The sequence below is a fragment of the Thermobia domestica genome, chromosome 4 (genome assembly GCF_964235325.1).
Source record: "Thermobia domestica chromosome 4, izTheDome1.hap1.1, whole genome shotgun sequence".
Classification (NCBI taxonomy): Eukaryota; Metazoa; Arthropoda; class Insecta; order Zygentoma; family Lepismatidae; genus Thermobia; species Thermobia domestica.
In genome coordinates, this window is record NC_137457.1 from 302,211,508 (window position 1) to 302,230,663 (window position 19,156).

At 37.0% G+C, this 19,156-nt stretch overlaps 1 protein-coding gene across 2 annotated transcripts in view; it reads right to left on the bottom strand.

Moving 5' to 3' along the window:
• Positions 1-19,156, bottom strand: part of LOC145684260 (short-chain dehydrogenase/reductase family 16C member 6-like) — a 206,170-nt gene that overhangs the window by 41,979 nt on the left and 145,035 nt on the right. For both annotated transcript variants that reach the window (XM_081756386.1, XM_081756387.1), the window contains exons 2-3: positions 7,050-7,174; positions 4,353-4,463 (exon numbers count right to left, since the gene is read on the bottom strand). In XM_081756386.1, coding sequence (XP_081612512.1) covers positions 4,353-4,463; positions 7,050-7,174 — 236 coding nt within the window. The remainder of the gene's footprint in view (positions 1-4,352; positions 4,464-7,049; positions 7,175-19,156) is intronic.

The following is a 19,156-nucleotide window of genomic DNA, read 5'->3' on the forward strand; positions in this document are numbered from 1 at the left end:
CCAGCGGGGAGGGCCCACGCTTGTCTACTGGCGACACATGTACCGTACATCTTGCAGCTAGTGTCTATATAAAGAACGGAGGGAAAATGCAATTCCGTCTGTATAGATCTGCGAGAATTGTAATGGATCTAGGCTCACTTTTTTGGACTTAGTCTCTGAACGAGTTTTCAGGTTTTTGTGAACAGGAGTGTACCTACGATCGAACCTGAACCTATTATTAAAACGAAATATCAGGTATTTTTAAATCCATGACCCCCCCCAAAAAAAAACAAAAAAAAAAAAACAAGGGTAAGCCAGGGAAAAAAGAACCTTTCGAAAACTATTGAATTTTTCCTTGTTCTGAAATTTTTAACATTTTTTAAAGCTAAAATATCTTCCGAATTAACAAGGAAATTATTACGTTTTTCGTTCTATAGAAAATTTAATCAATCTGTTTTGTTTCTTTACTATTAACAGCTACCTAACAACAGGGACGGATCCAGGGGGCGATCGGGGCGATTACCCTCCCACCCAGAAGAGGAAACTTTCTTATTTTACATAAAAATAAAAACCCTCCCAGAGTTTGGAGTTCTTAAAAGTAGCTGTAAGTAGCAGTATTACAACCCACCACCTCCCCCCCCAGAAGTCCGTCCTGGATCCGCCCCTGCCTAACAATGCCATTTACGCAACTCAGATACTTTCTCATGACCTACTAGACGAAGTACAAAACAAGCAATTAATTCATTCTTTAAAAAGTGTATTCTGCCATACCGAAAGTCTGTTGACAATAATAGCTCTATTCAACTCCAAACACGTGTTTGATACACCTTAAAGCAAAACAATGTCAACGACCTATCAACATCTTCCTCTACGCTGGAATGCATAAATAACTTGAGATTTTTTTTAATAACTACTCATTGACCAGCAGTAGCCCTCAGGTGATGCATTACTAGGTTGAGAACACTTTACAATACTTTCTATTAGCCAAAATTGATACGCTGATATACTTGTTTTGTGAATATTTGTTGCATAAGCTCTTGTACGTCAATATTCCTAATTTAAATATTTTTAAAAAAATAGTACCAAACGGTATAATGCAGATATTGTATTTTATGCATTTCACATTTTTTTCTATAAGCTATATATTATTCAAATTATGTGTCATTCAACGTTATTATATTTTGCAGTTTCTTCTTAGCATATGCATTTTCTTTGAAAAAAAAAAGTCAAAATTTCAGATTCATTACAAAAAAAAAAAAAAGTTGTTCCCTTGATTCACTAACAACACAGGTATTTTGTACGAACAAACTGGTATGAAATAAACATTTATCCCTTACAAATTAATCGCCAACTAAACAAACTTTTATTTATTTCATCCTTCATACTTATTCATCATCATATGTAATCTGCTATTATTGACAGGTTACTTGCTGCAACTGAGAAGCTTCCATGCTTCACGGTCCTCCGCTAAACTTTTCGTCTTCACGTATGATTTTTCTGTTTTTGATATCGTCCATCAATTGTAGTCTCCTTCGCCCTCTCCCTCTCTTTCCTGCCCCATATCCTCTAACACATCCCTCATGGTACAGTTCCTTCTTAGGCCCCCTCCCTCTCTTTCCTGCACCATATCCTCTAACACATCCCTCATGGTACAGTTCCTTCTTAGCCAATGTTCCAAACAGTTTCTATTCCTCTTCTTAATGTAATATCTAAAATTGTTCTTTTCTCCCTTACCATTTCTAACACCTCTCATTCGTTTTCTGCTCGACCCAACTAATTCTTTCCATTCTTCTCTACACCCACATTTCGAAAGCTTCCAGTCGTTTTTCATCATCTTTGCGCAATGTCCATGTTTCTGACCCATACGGTACAATACTCCCCATGAAACATTTTATGAGTCTTTTTCTCAACTCTTTATTCAGGGTTCTACAAAACACTTATTTTCTTCCTCCGAAAGGCTTCTTTGGCCATTCCTATCCTTGCTTTTATTTCGTGTTCACATTTCATATCATCACTAATAATACTACACAGATATCGAAAACTAGACATCTGTTCTATTTTCTCCCCTCCTACTTCTATATTTGACACCGACCTCTTCGTTACAATCACCATGGCTTTTGTCTTTCTAACGTTTATTTTCATTCCATATTTTTCACAGCTCTTCTTCAAGTTTTCTAACATCATACCTATTCAATGATTTAATTTTTCCATCAAAGTCATTCTCAATTTTCTATAAACCCTAATAACAAGGACAATCATTCACTGGAATAGCATCCAGAAACAGCCAAACATTCTGCTTTTATCACCACACCGCTTATATGGTCAAAGGTTCATCACAGCCGCCTCATGGAGACAAATACTCCAAGATACGTGGCATTCAAAGGCATTGTTCACCGGCAGAGAACCACATGCAAGAGGCATGTAACCTAGGACACCTATAGAACAAGAGGTTCACCTCCCTAAATCCAGTCTGCAATCAGATGATAAAAGTAGCGAAAGCTTTACAGTTGGTTTAGAAGGAGCAGCCAATCCGGGAGGCCCAGAATCAAACAGGGCGCATGTCTGGAGTTCTACCAAGAGCATTAAGTTCTATAAATGCTCCACAGCTTTGCCCAGACTAAAGGACAATTTGTCTTATTAGAAGCTGGTCTACTAAGGCAGCGTTTCTCAACCGCTGTGTCGCGAATACATGTCGAGTGTGTCGCGAGATTTTTAATGTCTTAAAAGATCTTCCGCAAAGAAATTATATTTAGAAGAAAATAAAAAAAATATCGCGAATCGACTTCTTGATATCACCTTATATTTCTAATAGTAATATTTCTAATGGTTATATTTCTAATAGTAATATTTCTAATCGTTATATTTCTAATAGTAATATTTCTAATGGTTATGTTTCTAATAGTAATATTTCTAAAGGTTATATTTCTAATAGTAATATTTCTAATGGTTATATTTCTAATGGTTATATTTCTAATAGTAATATTTCTAAAGGTTATATTTCTAATGGTTATATTTCTAATGGTAATATTTCTAATGGTTATATTTCTAATGGTAATATTTCTAATGGTTACATTTCTAATGGTAATATTTCTAATGGTTATATTTCTTTCTTATAAATTTCGTGCTTAAGAGTCAATAGTTTCTTTTATGTTATTATGTTTCTATTCAAGAGTCTTCTGTAATTTGTTTGTGAGATTTGTATCTCATAGTCGTTCCATATTTTTTTTAAAAAAATGTATTGTATGTATTTTTGTGTTTGCTTTTTTGCATCTAGGAAAAAATATCACATGCAGGAATGTCGCGAAAGTTTGAAACGTACAGTTTGGTGTGATCCAAAGAAGAGAAAAAGTTGAAAAACGCTGGTTTAAATTATCGTATATCACGATAAATTATCTTATGGTTGACAAGCCTGCAGCAGGGGTACACCCACGTAACTTGACCCTCAAAATTTCGTAGCTCGATATATATTTGTACACTTTCTTAATAAAGCTATATTTGTTTAGCATAGAAATGATACACAGGCCGCAAAATTTCATAGTCAGACGCACTCGCCAATCCAAAAATGTTAGTCGCCAGTATCTCTCACGTACAAATTATGAGATGTCCCCCTCCCCTTCCCAACGACCTATGGTTTGACAAAGAAAGACTTCACATTCCGTGTTTTCTCTCACTCAGTGACAATTATTTTCGTGCGAAACAGAAACTGTGCAGCCCTGTTTAGGCAAAATCCATTCCTACTGAACACTAGTCGCCAGCTCTAAATTTCTAATCGCCAAACCTGGCGACCGGAAATTTTTGCGCCCTGTGATAGATGTAGCATAAAAAGTTAATCTTATACTGCATCTGTATTTTTTCTTTCCTTATAAAATATCTGAAAATATAGGTAGCACTATTTCACATTTATATATAGTTTTCTCTGGTATAGAATAACACAAGTTCAATGCTACATAGACGTACTGCCTTGATATGTTGGACCCTCCCTCTTTCAAACAACTTCAGATCCCTCCCAACAAAAATTTCTGGCCTGAATAGCAAATACTATAACAGATAGAGACACTCATGAACCAGTTCCTATATTCCTAATGGAAATTCAAATCGTTCCCACAATGCAACAAAAGTGACTCTGCGACACTACGGGCTAGAGTTGTAACTACTTGCATCGTCTGCTACTGGCAGTAGCTAAGTGTATCATTGGCTAATTCTATCAGACTCACGGGCTCTGAATGATTTGATTCGTTATTGCTTTTAGTAGTTCGTAGCACCCAAACTTCCTTCAGTGGCGGCGCCACAGTTTCAACGGGAAGAGCAGCTGAAACCTCTTAACTATACATTCATTACTTTATGGATAGAGAAAGGTTGCTGTTATAACTTACCCAAAAGTGAGCCATAACATTTACATCAAAGGTCTTCTGAATCATTGCATCTGGAGTGTCAAGGAAGGTTTTGCCTGACACAATGCCTGCATTGTTGATCAGGATGGTCACCTGGAATAAAAAGAAATGACGTTTAATTTTAAATTTCAAATATTAATTTTTAACAAAAATTACATTCAAACAATGAAAAGACTTCTTCTGACTAATACTGCGTGATGTTAATATAGACTTCAAGATTTTGTTTCAAAAAATCAACATTCGCATAATAGTTTTGTTTAATCTTGCGAAACTATTATTATTATTATTATTATTATTATTATTATTATTATTATTATTATTATTATTATTATTATTATTAAGTATTCCAAGTTTGTAGTTTAGGCCTTTCTGAGTGCGAGTGCTCTTTCCCTCCCCTTGGTTGTTCATGATCAGGTAGCATATTTAAAATCGTGACTTTTAAGATTTGTTCTTTCTGGAGGAAGGGGGCGGCAAGTGATGCAATTGCACGGGACAGCAAACTGCATAGTGCTGGTCCTATATCTGATACTGAAGCCAGGATTAAGATCCAAAACTGAAATGTATAAACATACTACTTTCAGGTTCTAATACATGGGAACGACGCAGATGACATATATTCTTGAGACACTGATTCTCTGTGTTCTTTTGGTGAGGTTTGATTATTATTTATGTATACAGAAGTCTTCCATATTTCTAGACTTAAAAAACGGACACTGTGAAAATTTTCAATATATTTACAGTTATGTACGTGGTTATAGCTGAAATGTCAGAACTAATTAAATACAGTTGGATATCTATAACTCGAAGCTCAAGGAACCATAAATGCAAATTCGAGTTATCAAATTTTTCGAGTATTCAAGATTCCAGTTATCAAGGTGATCACAAAAAATTCGAGATACTGAAGTTCCGCGTTCCTCATTACTAAAAGTTACTGTATAACCTAGCAACGATGACAAGTGACAATTATGTATAAGCATAGAGCTTATAGCTTCGAGTTATCGAGGTCAGATCACGAGAAATTAGACTTGTAGAGATAAATCTCGACTTGTAGAGGTTTAAAATAACCGATGTTCTGATGGAATCAGAAAGTGAAAATTCTAGTGTTATAAGTTTTTTTTTCTTTTAATTTCTTTTTTTTTTTTATTCGGATGCTGATCCAGACATTGGTTATTTTATCGCCTTCTATTGTTGAAATGTTGCAACTGAATGATTGAGATCACTGAAAGTAAACAAAAGTGTTGCCAGGCAGTTTTCGATGCTGTCCCTGAGACAACCACGAAAATATCCCTTCATGTCCCTACAACCTGCTTGAGTGTGCATTACGCAGGGAATGTTTGACTAAGCAGTAAAGAACGTATACAATTATAATGATTAAACATAAGGGGCCTTATGCAGAGTTGTTTTGACGTATGATTAGCGTCATATTAAAAGCCTGACTACTGCAGGAAACATATGTTAGTTGAGCACTCTAGTATGACACTAATCACCCGTCAGAACGACTCTGCATAAGGCGGAAGCAGTTTTATTTTATATTAAACAGAGGAGAAAAAATATCAAAAAATGTAGTGTCCACCGGTGGTACACGTGACCTCAGGATGTAAATTTACATTCTGGGCTCGCGTGTACCATGGGTGGACACTTCCACAAAGACGCCAATAGAGAACCAATAAGACAAAACAACATATATTAAAAACTACACTACTCTGATTACAGTAAGTTTTTTAAAAAAAATCACCTGGCCCCACGGCGACAGTCACGCAAAACCAGTTTGGCAGCAAGAGTGTTAAAATTTACTATGAAACCCTTAAAATTCGACGTATGGTGGTTGCAATTTTTAAACATTCAACTTACAGAGGTTATTTTAACATTGAGTATTATGGAGAATTCAAGGGAATGTAAAAAATTCCAGTTATCAAGTTTCGAGTTATCAAGGTGATGATGGGTCGATATGCACAAGAAGTAAGTGACAGAGGGTATATTATTTCTATCATTTGAGTAACGATTACTAGAGCCGTCCATTTAAGGTGTGCCCTCGGAAAATATGCGAAACATAGGTGTACTTCGGCCCCACCCCAACCGCCCTCTGACGGCGAAAACCCTCTGTTTGCTTAGGGAAAAGAAGTAAATGACCTCAGCTGTCTTGTCAATTTGTCATTCAACCATTTGGTCTTGACGAGTGAAGATGGTAGGCTACTTAGAATGACAAACAAGACAGAGCACAGCGAAGTCCGTGAAATAATTCATTGTGGCAACGCTTCCGCATCCAACAATTGAAAGATTTCGGTCGCAGCAACTTGTCCTTCCTCTTTCGAGGGAGATACGGGAAAACACACATCGACAGCAGCACCAGCAAGGGCACACTTGAAATAGAATAGCTCTAGTAAAAGCGGTATTTTAAAACTATCTTATGTTTTGTAGAAAACCCCAGGATTCTTGAGTTTCGAACTATTGTTGGAGAGACAGATTAGGTAAATCCGAGACTATCGCGGCTACATCGGGACGTCCCGGAATCCTTTTGCAAACAGTTTTATTACATTTACAAGACGCTAATGAGTCTATTTAACTAAAAGTAAATTATAACAAGATGGATGCAACTTTTTGAAAAAAAGTTGAACATCATAAACTGTTAACAACCCTGAGAAAGGGACCTGAATTTTTAAGTAAAACCACAAAACCCACCTTGCCAACTTCCTCTTTGACACGTTTTGCTACTGCATAAACATCATCTTTGTTGCCCAAATCACATTGGTAGCTGTAACCCTGGCCCCCAATTTTCTTCACTTGCTTCACAGTTTCTTCAGCACCTGTAAGACAAATAAAATATAAATTTACTACTTGTGTGCATCCATTATATATATATTTAATATTTAAACTATCAACGAAGAAATATTACGTTTTTCTATTCTTTTTATAATATAAAATATATCAGTCTGTTAGTAACAATAATATGCAAATTGCAAAACATTTAAGAGTTACGGGTTGTAATTATAAACTTCTAAACGAGCTATTCTTAACCCTTATTATGAAGGGCAAGACCCCTCAGTCTCTTAGTCACACTCTGATTGCTGGTAGTTCATAATCAGGCCAATAGTCGGTAGCTGCGCTGTTTCTCACTTGACCTTGATTACAAGCAATGCTTGGGAGGGAGGGCAGCAAGTAGCAGTTTTAACACAAATGCATATCCTAATCATAAAAGGGAAATAATTATCCTGGAATGTTATACAACATTGCTTAATAGAGTTGTAATGCTGGCTGTAGAAAGACAAGGGGCACAATGAGAGTTCCTTATAAGAAAGAGGAAACGTGTAAGCACACATTATAATTTCTAGTAGTAAACAGTTATACTAACAAACAGGACTACGTGCATTATCATTTGCCTGCATGAGTTAATAGATGTTGCTATGAGAACTATCATTTGCCTGCCTGAGTTAATGGATGCCATTACGTGCATTATCATTTTCCTGCCTGAGTTAATAGCTGTGCACTATCACTTGACTGGTTCAGTTCATAGGTGTTGCTACTTGCACTATCATTTGGCTACATGAGTTAATAGGTGTCGTTACGTGCATTATCATTTCCCTGACTAAGTTAATGGATGTCATTACGTGCATTATCATTTGCCTGCCTGAGTTACTGGATGTTCCTCTGAGCACTATCATTTGCCTGCCTGAGTTAATGGATGTCGCTAAGAGCACTATCATTTGTCTGTCTGAGTTAATGGATGTCGCTAAGAATACTATCATTTGGCTGCCTCAGTTAATGGGTGTCGCTAAGAGCACTATCATTTGTCTGCCTGAGTTAATGGATGTCCCTAAGAGCACTATCACTTAGCTGCCTCAGTTAATGGATGTTGCTATTAGCACTATCATTTGCTTCCCTGAGTTAATAGATGTCGCTACGACGTGTACTATCATTTGCCTGCCTGTGTTCGTAGATGTCATGAGTTAATAGATGTCACTACGAGCGCTATTATTTGCTTGCCTGATTCATAGATGTCGCTACGTCCACTATCATTTGCCTGTCTGAGTCGCTACCTATGGAACTGTTGTGTATAAGCACTTCTTGAAGGATTGCATTAAAATGTATGGCATGGAGTTTAGGGTGGTTGGTGGGCAAACTGAAATCTATATATATAAAAGAGAACGTACAAATCCTTTGTGAACTCATCACACTAATACGGCTGAACCGATTTCTTTCATTTTTGGGGGGTTGTTAGGATTTGGACCCTAGATGGTTTTTATCATATCACTTTAATTTTTAATTACCAGTGTCTTGAGATAATGGACCATTCAAGTCTCCATAGTTCATCATAGGTAAAAATAAACGTATGTATATGCAACCCGCATGACCACGTGACTCGGCGGGTTAACATAAATGACAGGCGATGCAATTTGAAAGCGAAAAAGTAAAAATTATCTAAGTAACAAAGTTTATTGCGTTCCGGGGTGACCGCAGCGAAGCGGGGTGAACGCTGCTAGTCTATATATATAAAAGAGAACGCACAAAATCCTTTGTCCGCTCATCACGCTAATACGGCTGAACCGATTTCTTTCATTTTTGGGGGGTTGTTAGGATTTGGACCCTAGATGGTTTTTATCATATCACTTTAATTTTCAATTAGCAGTGTCTTGAGATAATTGACCAATCAGGTGTTCATACGTAGAAAAAATCCTTTGTCCGCTCATCACGCTAATACGGTTGAACCGATTTCTTTCATTTTTGGGGGGTTGTTAGGATTTGGACCCTAGATGGTTTTTATCATATCACTTTAATTTTCAATTACCAGTGTCTTGAGATAATTGACCATTCAGGTGTCCATACGTACAAATCCTTTGTTATTAGTTCATCATATAAAAATAAACGTACTTATATGCAACCCGCATGACCCTGTGACTCGGCGGGTTAACATAAATGACAGGCGCTATAAATCACTTGAAAGCGAAAAAGTAAAAATTATCTAAGTAACAAAGTTTATTGCGTTCCGGGATGACCGCAGCGAAGCGGGGCGGGTTGGGGTGACCGCAGCGAAGCGGGGCGGGTTAACATAAATGACAGGCGATATAATGTTAACATTAGTGCAATCTTCTATGGTTTTTATCATATCACTTGAAAGCGAAAAAGTAAAAATTATCTAAGTAACAAAGTTTATTGCGTTCCGGGGTGACCGCAGCGAAGCGGGGTGAACGCTGCTAGTAAATAAATAAATAAAAATAATAAATGAAAACAATTAGAGCTTTTAATTAAGAACAATTTTAACTTTATAACGTGCAGCGGACCGAAAAGTTAAGACTCAACAACTAGTATTTTAAAAGCCTGACCAACTCCCTTACACCTCATGTTTGCCAAATTTTGACGATTTGTGTTGATAATGAATAAACCATTCATTGATATGATCTCCCGCAGCGGGGGTCAAGATGGGACAATTGCCCTCTCTGGATTTTTGTAAAGGGGTTCGGTTCTTCGAAACACATGTCAACATACATTGGATTTTCTTGCACACTCACTACTGTACTTAATATAATTATTGATTTGACTTGATTTTCAGCTTAGCGTGGCTCCTTTTCAGCAGCGAGTCTATTTGTGACGTGGACCTATAACTTAATGCGCGATCTGAATCACGTGAACTCCTGCCCAAGAATCGAGCCCAGATCTCCCAGGCCCAAGACCCTTACAGGGCGGCTATATGAAGCGATTGCAACGCGTTTTTACTGCTCATCCGTACGCTTGGAATACGCTGATCATATATTTAAATGTGGATGGCTAATCGCATACGCGAAAGCAATAAAAACGCGGAGAAAACGTCAGCTCGAGCGTATTTTGTGGGTTTCGGAATAATAGGTCGCCTGCTGTTTAAAAGATGTCAAAAGAAGGGGGGGAAGTAAAGATGTTTGCCAGGCAAGGGGATTTTTAGCAAGAAACAGCTGCTTTGAAGATGCTTTGTGTAGAGTACTGGAACTATGCTATTATAGACCTAGACTTGGCAAGAAAGACCTGGTAACCCTGTCTGGCTCACAGTATGATTTATAACTCTGGCAAAAGTAAAGTTACCAAATGGCCACCTTGGTCGCGTTCGCTCTAGGGAATAACGCTTTGAAAACGCATTCTCAAATAGCCACAGACTTACGCTAATCGCTTACCCACGAGGGAGGTCTCTGTATTTTATTGTTTCAGTTCTCAAGAACAGTTGAACGTGCTGAACAGCAATTAATATAGATATGTTTATTTATTATACCGTACTTTACGCCTTTATTACTGCACGTACAGTATTGCCCTTCAGTTTGAGCAAGTCTGTGTTATCCGAGTTCCGATTATCAGAGGTTAGTCAGGCCCATATTATCGGTACTCTACTGTATTTACAATATCTAGGGATGGATCTTTTAATCCCTGAAAGAAGCTTGAGATAGAGATTTTAAAAAGATGAATTATGTTTTAAAAAATGATCGAAAGTGCACTTGATCCCCTTGTACACTAAACCCCCATAAGATCAAAAAGCACATTCTTTTGAAGAAAACCAGAGCAGGGTGGTTCATTAGAACATTTTACAAATAAAAGTGATTCCCACTTAAAATAATTATCCTTGCAGTTCTAACGATAAATTTTCGCCATTTTAGTTTTACCATTGAATTTTCTATATGGTAATGTAATATTTATTACAAGTTATAACCAATCCTTGCCGGGTCTTAATTCAGCTCTTGGACAAAAAGACTGAGGATGAAGAATGTCTTTAAAGAATTTGTCCACAACCATTTCATTGCCTCGGTATTTATTTTATTGCTGTTATGTAAGCCAGCACAACACAGATGTAATACGGGTTTGCATATATACAAGGGGTTCTTAGAATCCTAGAATAAACTTTCAAGTTTCTTAATCGCCCTCCCATTAGTATGCGATTAGATATTTTAAAGACTATCTGTGACGTGGCTTCTTCCTATGCGAACAATTTGATGACAGATACATATACACTTACAGTTTACAGAAAAAGATATACTTTAAATTTTGTTATAAAAACAATGTACAGGGTGATCCACAAGTCCCGTTATATCCATCTAGGTACAGGACGAGACACACTGTACTACAACAGTGAAGGTTATTGCACCATGTTGCAGGACTGCTTTATCCCTTAACTGTAAGTCAAAAGGCTTATCGATCGGGTTTGGTTTCAGCAATATGTTGCATCAATCAGCCCATAACTCGGTTGACGTGCTAGAATATCTGACAGATGGGGTTTCCTGACATTATTTGATTTGATCTGATTTTGTGTTTAGTGTCCTATTCAGCAGCAAGCCAATATGGGACATGGACCTAAAGTTTTAAAGTTGGATTCGAACCACATGAGCTCCCGCCAGGAATCGAAGCCGAGTCTTCCACGCCGAAGGCGCGGACGCTAACCACTTCGCTACGAGTGAGCTCTAACAGATGAACGGGATGTGGGTTTTCAGTTACTGGTACCTCTGGATTGATCTCGAAGACCCGATTTATCGTCATGTGACAATGCATTGTGGGATTACATCAAACAGTAGATTGCTAGTACGCGTAACCAGCCAACGAACTGGATGAAGTTTCTCGGCACACATTTTCCACGTTCACTTGCGCAATCTTGAGTAGAATTCAGACCGTGCCTTAAGATACATAAATTTTGTTACGAAAATGATGATGTCTACAAAGACACTACTATTTCTTTCTTTATCACATTTCGCTTTTTCTGATCCATAACTAGGGATGCGCACGAGACGAGTCGAGACAGGATTTTCCTGACAAAATGCGAGTTGAGACACGGCTCTTCCAATAGAAAAATATACATTTTTCGAGTCGAGACATCACTTTTACAACACATTTTCGAGACGAGGCAGCCACAAATCTTGTCTCGTGCGCATCGCTATCCATAACTTTGCATCAATGTAAAATACATATGTAGATCGGGAGTGTAACTGGACTTTTGGATCACCATGTACTGTAAAAGCTTTCGAAATCTTTTTTTCTTTAATATCTACCAGCTAAGCATAAGCACCGGTTGAATTTTATTTTGAACGTGACTGTTGTATTACATGGATTCTCTCTGAATCACTTCACTCAGTTCAAAGCGTAAGGAAGCCTTATCACATCACAGCACTGCACTGATAAGGTATCATAAACGAAAATTTCATATAGCATGACGTGAGTTTTATTATTTTCTCAAGAATTGAAATTTGTAACGTTCTTCGTTTAACAGGATAGTTCTGTTATTGACCTCGGAAAAATAACGACATGATTTTATTTTATCTCTGAAAGGGGAATATATAAGTATACGTGTTCTTTCCAGACATACTTTCCGGGGGAGTTAGTCATCTGCGCCCTCCTCCGGAGTTAAGAAACTTTAAATTGCTATTGCTAATATACCAAAATAGTGACTCAGTGTAGCCACATCACATTTTGATTTTGTCCCTCCAGAAAAAAAAATCTTGGAAGAAAGGCCAGTGTGAAAGTACGCTGAATTTCGCTTTTCTTTTTTTCGGAGTTTAACAGTAAGTAGTAGATACTGTTAGTAAGGGTTAAGAGTTTCGATCTAGGATAGGTTATAATCACTTTGCATTATATATCTAAGATCTACCCCTTCCGCAGATAATGTGCTGGCCGAGGGATATCATCCCTCATACGTAAAAGGTGACCACTTTAGACAAACCTCATTGAAACTCACGCTCACAACATCATTCCGACCTCACACTCACATCACGATTTAGAACTCCGCTCACTCAACCTCACGTTCACTTCGTTGGGGTGAGGCCGAGTGACTGTGAGTTACGAACTCATGAGCACCGACCTCATGAGTTCGAGCACCTTTGCTCATAGGTGACGAGTTAAGGTCATACAAGATGGTAATCCACAGAACTATGTACAGATAAATAAATCTAGGATCTGTTTTACTTAATTGCACAATAGAGTAATATAGGGTTTTTCAACCTGTCAGAGAAATACAAAGGATAGCAGAAGGAGGTGAAAAACATGAACGTAATTAAGTTGTAGCAGCGAATTTTTCTTTAAAAAACTATTTTAAATTTCTTATTGTGATAGATATACTTTTATTTCCATACTATTGTTAAATACAGGAAATAATATTAAACAAAATTTTAAACAAACAATCATTTAAAATCAATTGGAATGAAACCGTCAAAAAACTGTACATTGAAATACAAGAAATAAAATGAAACCTTTAAGTTTTACGTCCTACGATTATGCTGTGTACGCTAAAGAAAACGGTGATAATGAGAAATGAATGAAATGGTGGAATGAAGAAAGTAGAAGGAAACGGGAGAAACCAGAAAAAACCTACGCACGCGGTGTTTGTCCACCATAAACCCCACTTGGCGCAAACTTGGGATTGAAGCAGGAACCCTACACACCAGAGATGAACACCATATGCACTGAGCCACCGCAGCCCTTTAAAATACAAAAGAAAACTACAAACACAGCAAACATTGTACGTTGAAATACAATTTAAAATAAGGGCTAGTGTAAAACAAAAGCCTTGTGTGATTTCACTAGGCTTCACAAAATGACGGCTAGTGTGAAACCTGAGCCTAGTGTGATTTCACTAAGCTTCACAAACTGAGGGCTGGTGTGAAATCTGAGCCTAGTGTGATTTCACAAGGCTTCACCAAATGAGGCCTAGTGTAAAACCTAAGTCTGGTGTGACTTCACTAGTTTTCACCAAATGAGGCCTAGTGTAAAACCTGAGCCTGGTGTGATTTCAGTAGGCTTCACAAAATGACGGCTAGTGTGAAACCTGAGCCTAGTGTGATTTCACTAAGCTTCACAAACTGAGGGCTGGTGTGAAATCTGAGCCTAGTGTGATTTCACAAGGCTTCACCAAATGAGGCCTAGTGTAAAACCTAAGTCTGGTGTGACTTCACTAGTTTTCACCAAATGAGGCCTAGTGTAAAACCTGAGCCTGGTGTGATTTCAGTAGGCTTCACAAAATGACGGCTAGTGTGAAACCTGAGCCTAGTGTGATTTCACTAAGCTTCACAAACTGAGGGCTGGTGTGAAATCTGAGCCTAGTGTGATTTCACAAGGCTTTACAAAATGAGGCCTAGTGTAAAACCCAAGTCTGGTGTGACTTCACTAGTTTTCACCAAACGAGGCCTAGTGTAAAACCTGAGCCTGGTGTGATTTCACTAGGCTTCGCAAAATGAGGGCTAGTGTGAAACCTGAGCCTAGTGTGATTTCACTAGGCTTCACAAAATGAGGGCTAGTGTGAAACCTGAGCCTTATGTGATTTCGCTAGGCTTCACAAGCGAAGAGCAGCAATAATAGGCTATAATTTCATTACAAGTCTTATGGAGGTCGCTGGGAAGAGGATATGACCAAAGGGAAGGGGAGGGTGTCTTGATATGAAATAGATTGAGAAAGCGTGATGTAATGTAAAACTATAGATAGTTGCTTTAGCTATCTATTGTACAAAAAAAGGCCCGTAGCCAGCCCAAGAATGTAAGGGGACCCGATATTAGTTAACGGGGGCGATCCAACCATATTAGAGTTCATTTACAAGCCTACCGTGAAATTTTTGGGGGGAGGCAGTAAAAAATTTAGAGGGGGCGACCCCTAACCCCGTGGATACGGACGTGTAGACAGTGAGAGAGAGAGAGAGAGAGAGAGAGAGAGAGAGAGAAACAATTCAAACATTCTCTTTCGTTCAAGAGTTATCTTGTGTGAAGTAACGTACGTACGTAAGTTCGAACGAACGAACTGGCATACTGATATTACAAACTTATAAGTTCTACTTGCTTGCTCCTAATAATAATAATATAATGAATTGAACTAAATCCAACGAATGGCTGGAGCTAACCAGACCAGTTGAAATGTCATATATAACCTTTCTTTGGAATTCCTAAAATTTAACGAAGACACATTTTTTTCTTTGTCTTAGATACGGGAAAACACATTATATACGCAACACATAACATATTGGATAGGACATGTCAATAAGAATTCAAAACTAATAACACAACAACAAGAAGAAGAATTACGTATTTAAAGGTCAGAGAGAATTGGTGAAAAACACTGAGACAAACACTTGTTGACCTTTAGAAAAATGTTACAAATAAAACAAAAAGAAAAAAATATACCCCGCCCTGAAAAAAGAAGTTACCCACAATTTAGGAATGTAAATTATACCAAAACAAACCCGGTTCATTATATAACTGCCATATTACGTGATTTAAGTTTTAATCAATTTTTAACTATTGTAACAAAACACTGTAGTTAGTTAAGAATTTAAAAAGAGACTTTAGAAAAAAATGGCGTGTATTCTGCAATGTGAAAATCACGTGAAAAGAAAGTGTGTATATTTGGTATGCGTGTATCCTCATAAAAATGTATTCACGTAACAACAAGTGGTCAGTCAGTTTTTAAAGTAGGAACGAAAATTACAGGTTTGGCTACAATCACCTTGGCCATAACCTGTCCTGACTGCGTCACTATCACAACTGAAGAGACTGCAGCTTTATACAGGCTTGCCAACCATACGATAATTTATCGTGTGAGCTCCCTCGTGGCTAAGCGGTTAGCGTATGCACTTGAGGCGTGGGAGTCCCGAGTTCGATTCCTGGCAGCAGTTCATGTGGTTAGTATTAGTGCTGTCGAAATCGGTTTTTGAAAAAATGAAATTTCATAAAACCGAAATGTCGGTTTTCAAAACCGCATTTGCGGTTTTCGGTTTTCAGAAAACCGGTTTTCTCAAAAACCGAAAACCGCAAATGTCAAAAATTCGACAGCACTAGTTAGGATTCTACGTTAAACTGTAAGCAGGACCTTCTATCGTATGTGCAACACGTGCATTTCGAGGTGCGGCAAAATCTGTCATAACTATATTACTTAAAATAAATATTTATTGTTGGAAATTGACTTTATGATGATGCTAGTTAAATTTACTAAGCTGATCTATTTGAATACTACATTCATAAATCATGTTTGGGTCGTATTAGTTTAAGGTCACATAGACAGAGCTAAAGCAAATGGTCTGAATTGCTTGATTGTTTTCAAACACAAGTACTCAATTCTCGAACAGTAACGAACACCTGTTTCATTTAGTTAGTTAGGCCTATCACAGCTTTGATATAAAAACTAGTCTTGTTTTGTCACAAACAACTTCCTTATCATTGAAGATGGAAACAAGTTTTTTTTTCTTAATTTGTTAAAAGATGTAGAAGGAAAATCAAGGAAAGAGCTAGTTGCACTGGGATTGTAAACTGATATATAGAGATTGAAGCTTGATATTAAATTCTATAAAAAGGATTACTATCTTTCCTCATCAGGTATGTTTGCTTTATCTTTCACTAACATAATAGATTATTATTTAAAGAAAAATCAAGACACGAGATTATATTTATTGTGTTTAGGCCTTTCTGAGTGCGAGTGCACTTTCCCTCCCATTCGTCGTTGATGAATTGGTAGCATACTTAAATTCGTTTTTTTTTAAAGATCTGTACTTTCCGGAGAAAGGGGACGGCAAATCATGCCATTGCACGGGAAGGTAAATTGCCTAGGTCCGGCCCTGGATGTAGGTCCACGTCTCATATAGCCTCACTGCTGAAAGGGACGCTAAAATCAAGCAAAACAAAACGATGATTTATCGTGATATACAATAATTTAAGCCTTTATGCGATATACGATAATACCGTTGAGATAATAGGTAAATGTACGATAATTTTAGAACGCACAGTTTATTTTTTTTAAATTTTTTTTTTCAGTTCTTGAATGTGCAAATAAATTGTAGAAGTGCATTAAATAACTATAAAACACACCCACCCACACACTGATGTTTCTAACAGTCATTCCCGCTAAAATAAATCAATAATGGCTTGCGAATTTGAAAATAGCAATCCTGCATACATTCTTTAAATTCAGTTACGTTTACGAGGGGGTGGAAATGTTGTTATTGTTCAGAGTAATGTTAAAAATGATTTAAAAAAACAGGGGCGTCATTTAAGGGGGCAGGAAGGGGCAACTGCCCCCTCTGAGTTTGAGATTTATATAGATTTTATCAATGAAATAGTAGTAAATTAGTGAAAAACGTGAAATTTTACTTATATCAAGGGTCTTGCCCTCCTCCCCAAGTAAAATCTGAAATGACACTCCTGATTTAAAAAAAAAAAAAAAAATGGTGAGGACTGTGAAGTTCGAAACTAAATATTACTGTTGGAATATATTGTAGTAATAGGTGCCAGCTCATGACAATATAAATTTTTATTGTTAAAAGAAGAAAAAGAATTATATAGACTATTCTATATTGTATTGTGTTTTTGATAGATTTTGCAGCATTATAATAAGTATTGGTTCTTATATTTAAAATTTATATATGCATTGTAATTTGTCTCAGTTCATGTGGGAGGTATTAAAGTGCACTCTGGTATTTGTTAATTGGTGTTAAAATTATTTGGTACATGTTATTTATATGGGATAAAGTTTAGGCGTTGTTAGGTCTAAAAAATAAGCCTAACATTAAAAGTAGATAAAACTGCATAAATAACTTAGGAGCAGTAACCCATGAAATTTTCGACATGTTAACAATTACTAGATAAGTTTATTATATATTATTGCTATTATTACTAGTATTATACTTGTTTCTACAATTATCATGTGTATAACGAATATACGATAATTTTTTTGTAATATACGATAATTTTAACGACGAAAATCGATAATTTTGTTCTCTGAGGTTGACAACTCTGCTGCAGTAACAAGTCTTGGTTTTCATTCTCTAATTCATCATTACTAATTTGCTTTGGAACTTGTGAGACTTAGCAACATTACGTTAAGTTAGTGTTTACCAAAGATCAAAGAAACAGGTGAAGTATGTAGACCTATCATAATAAGTATTCTGCTCAGAATATATTTAACTTTTTGCCGCCCGCTCCGGGCCAGTAGAATTTGGCATCCCCTGTAAATCAATGTTTCCCGCCAAATTTCCATAATTTTATAATTTCCAGAGCTGGAATATGAAAAACAACAGCGGTCAAAGAAAATTTGCCGCTCCGAACCATTGCAGATGCGAATGCTGTGACAAAGAAGCGTTAAATTAATAATATCCTGCGAACAACCGTTGAGTAAAAGCTGCGGTTCTAATAAAAACAAAGCTAGTAGAAAATCATATTGCACTACAGCGGTATGCAAAATTTTTGCTGGAAATAAATATATATTGGTGAGATATTATTATTATTATTATTATTATTATTATTGAAGACTTGAGAATTCAAATAGCAAGAGATCAGACCAACGAGCAGCCAGGGGAGGGGGCGTGAAGTATGGAGGGTTCACAAAGGGGGCGCCAAGTAAAAAAGGTTGGAAACCTAAAGGATTAGATAAGGGTCGCGGTAGAAGAAAGATGGAGTGAGATTGAAGAAGACTGATATTACAGCAGATAATTCTTACACAGAGACAGTGGCAGGTCTAGCCCGGGGAAGGTGGGGCCTAGGCCCCCCAGTTCTTTGAGTGATAAAATTAATTGAAGCTATTATTTATATATTTCTGAAAGTTTATAAAAGTAAACTCATAATATACTATCATAGTCTTGACCCACCCAGTTTTTAGCTTCTAGATTTGCCACTGCACAAAGATGAAGAAATTAGTAGAGAAATATAGAAATATTCAATTACATCTCTTGAGAAGAAATTTTTATCGCTGCATGGTAAGGGAAGAATGTTTACTTAATGTCTTACAACAATTAGAGCTTAGTTAATAAGTTTCCTTCCCTTAATTTGTCGCGATAAAGGTTTATTTATTTATTTATTTTTACCAATGTGACCTCCCTC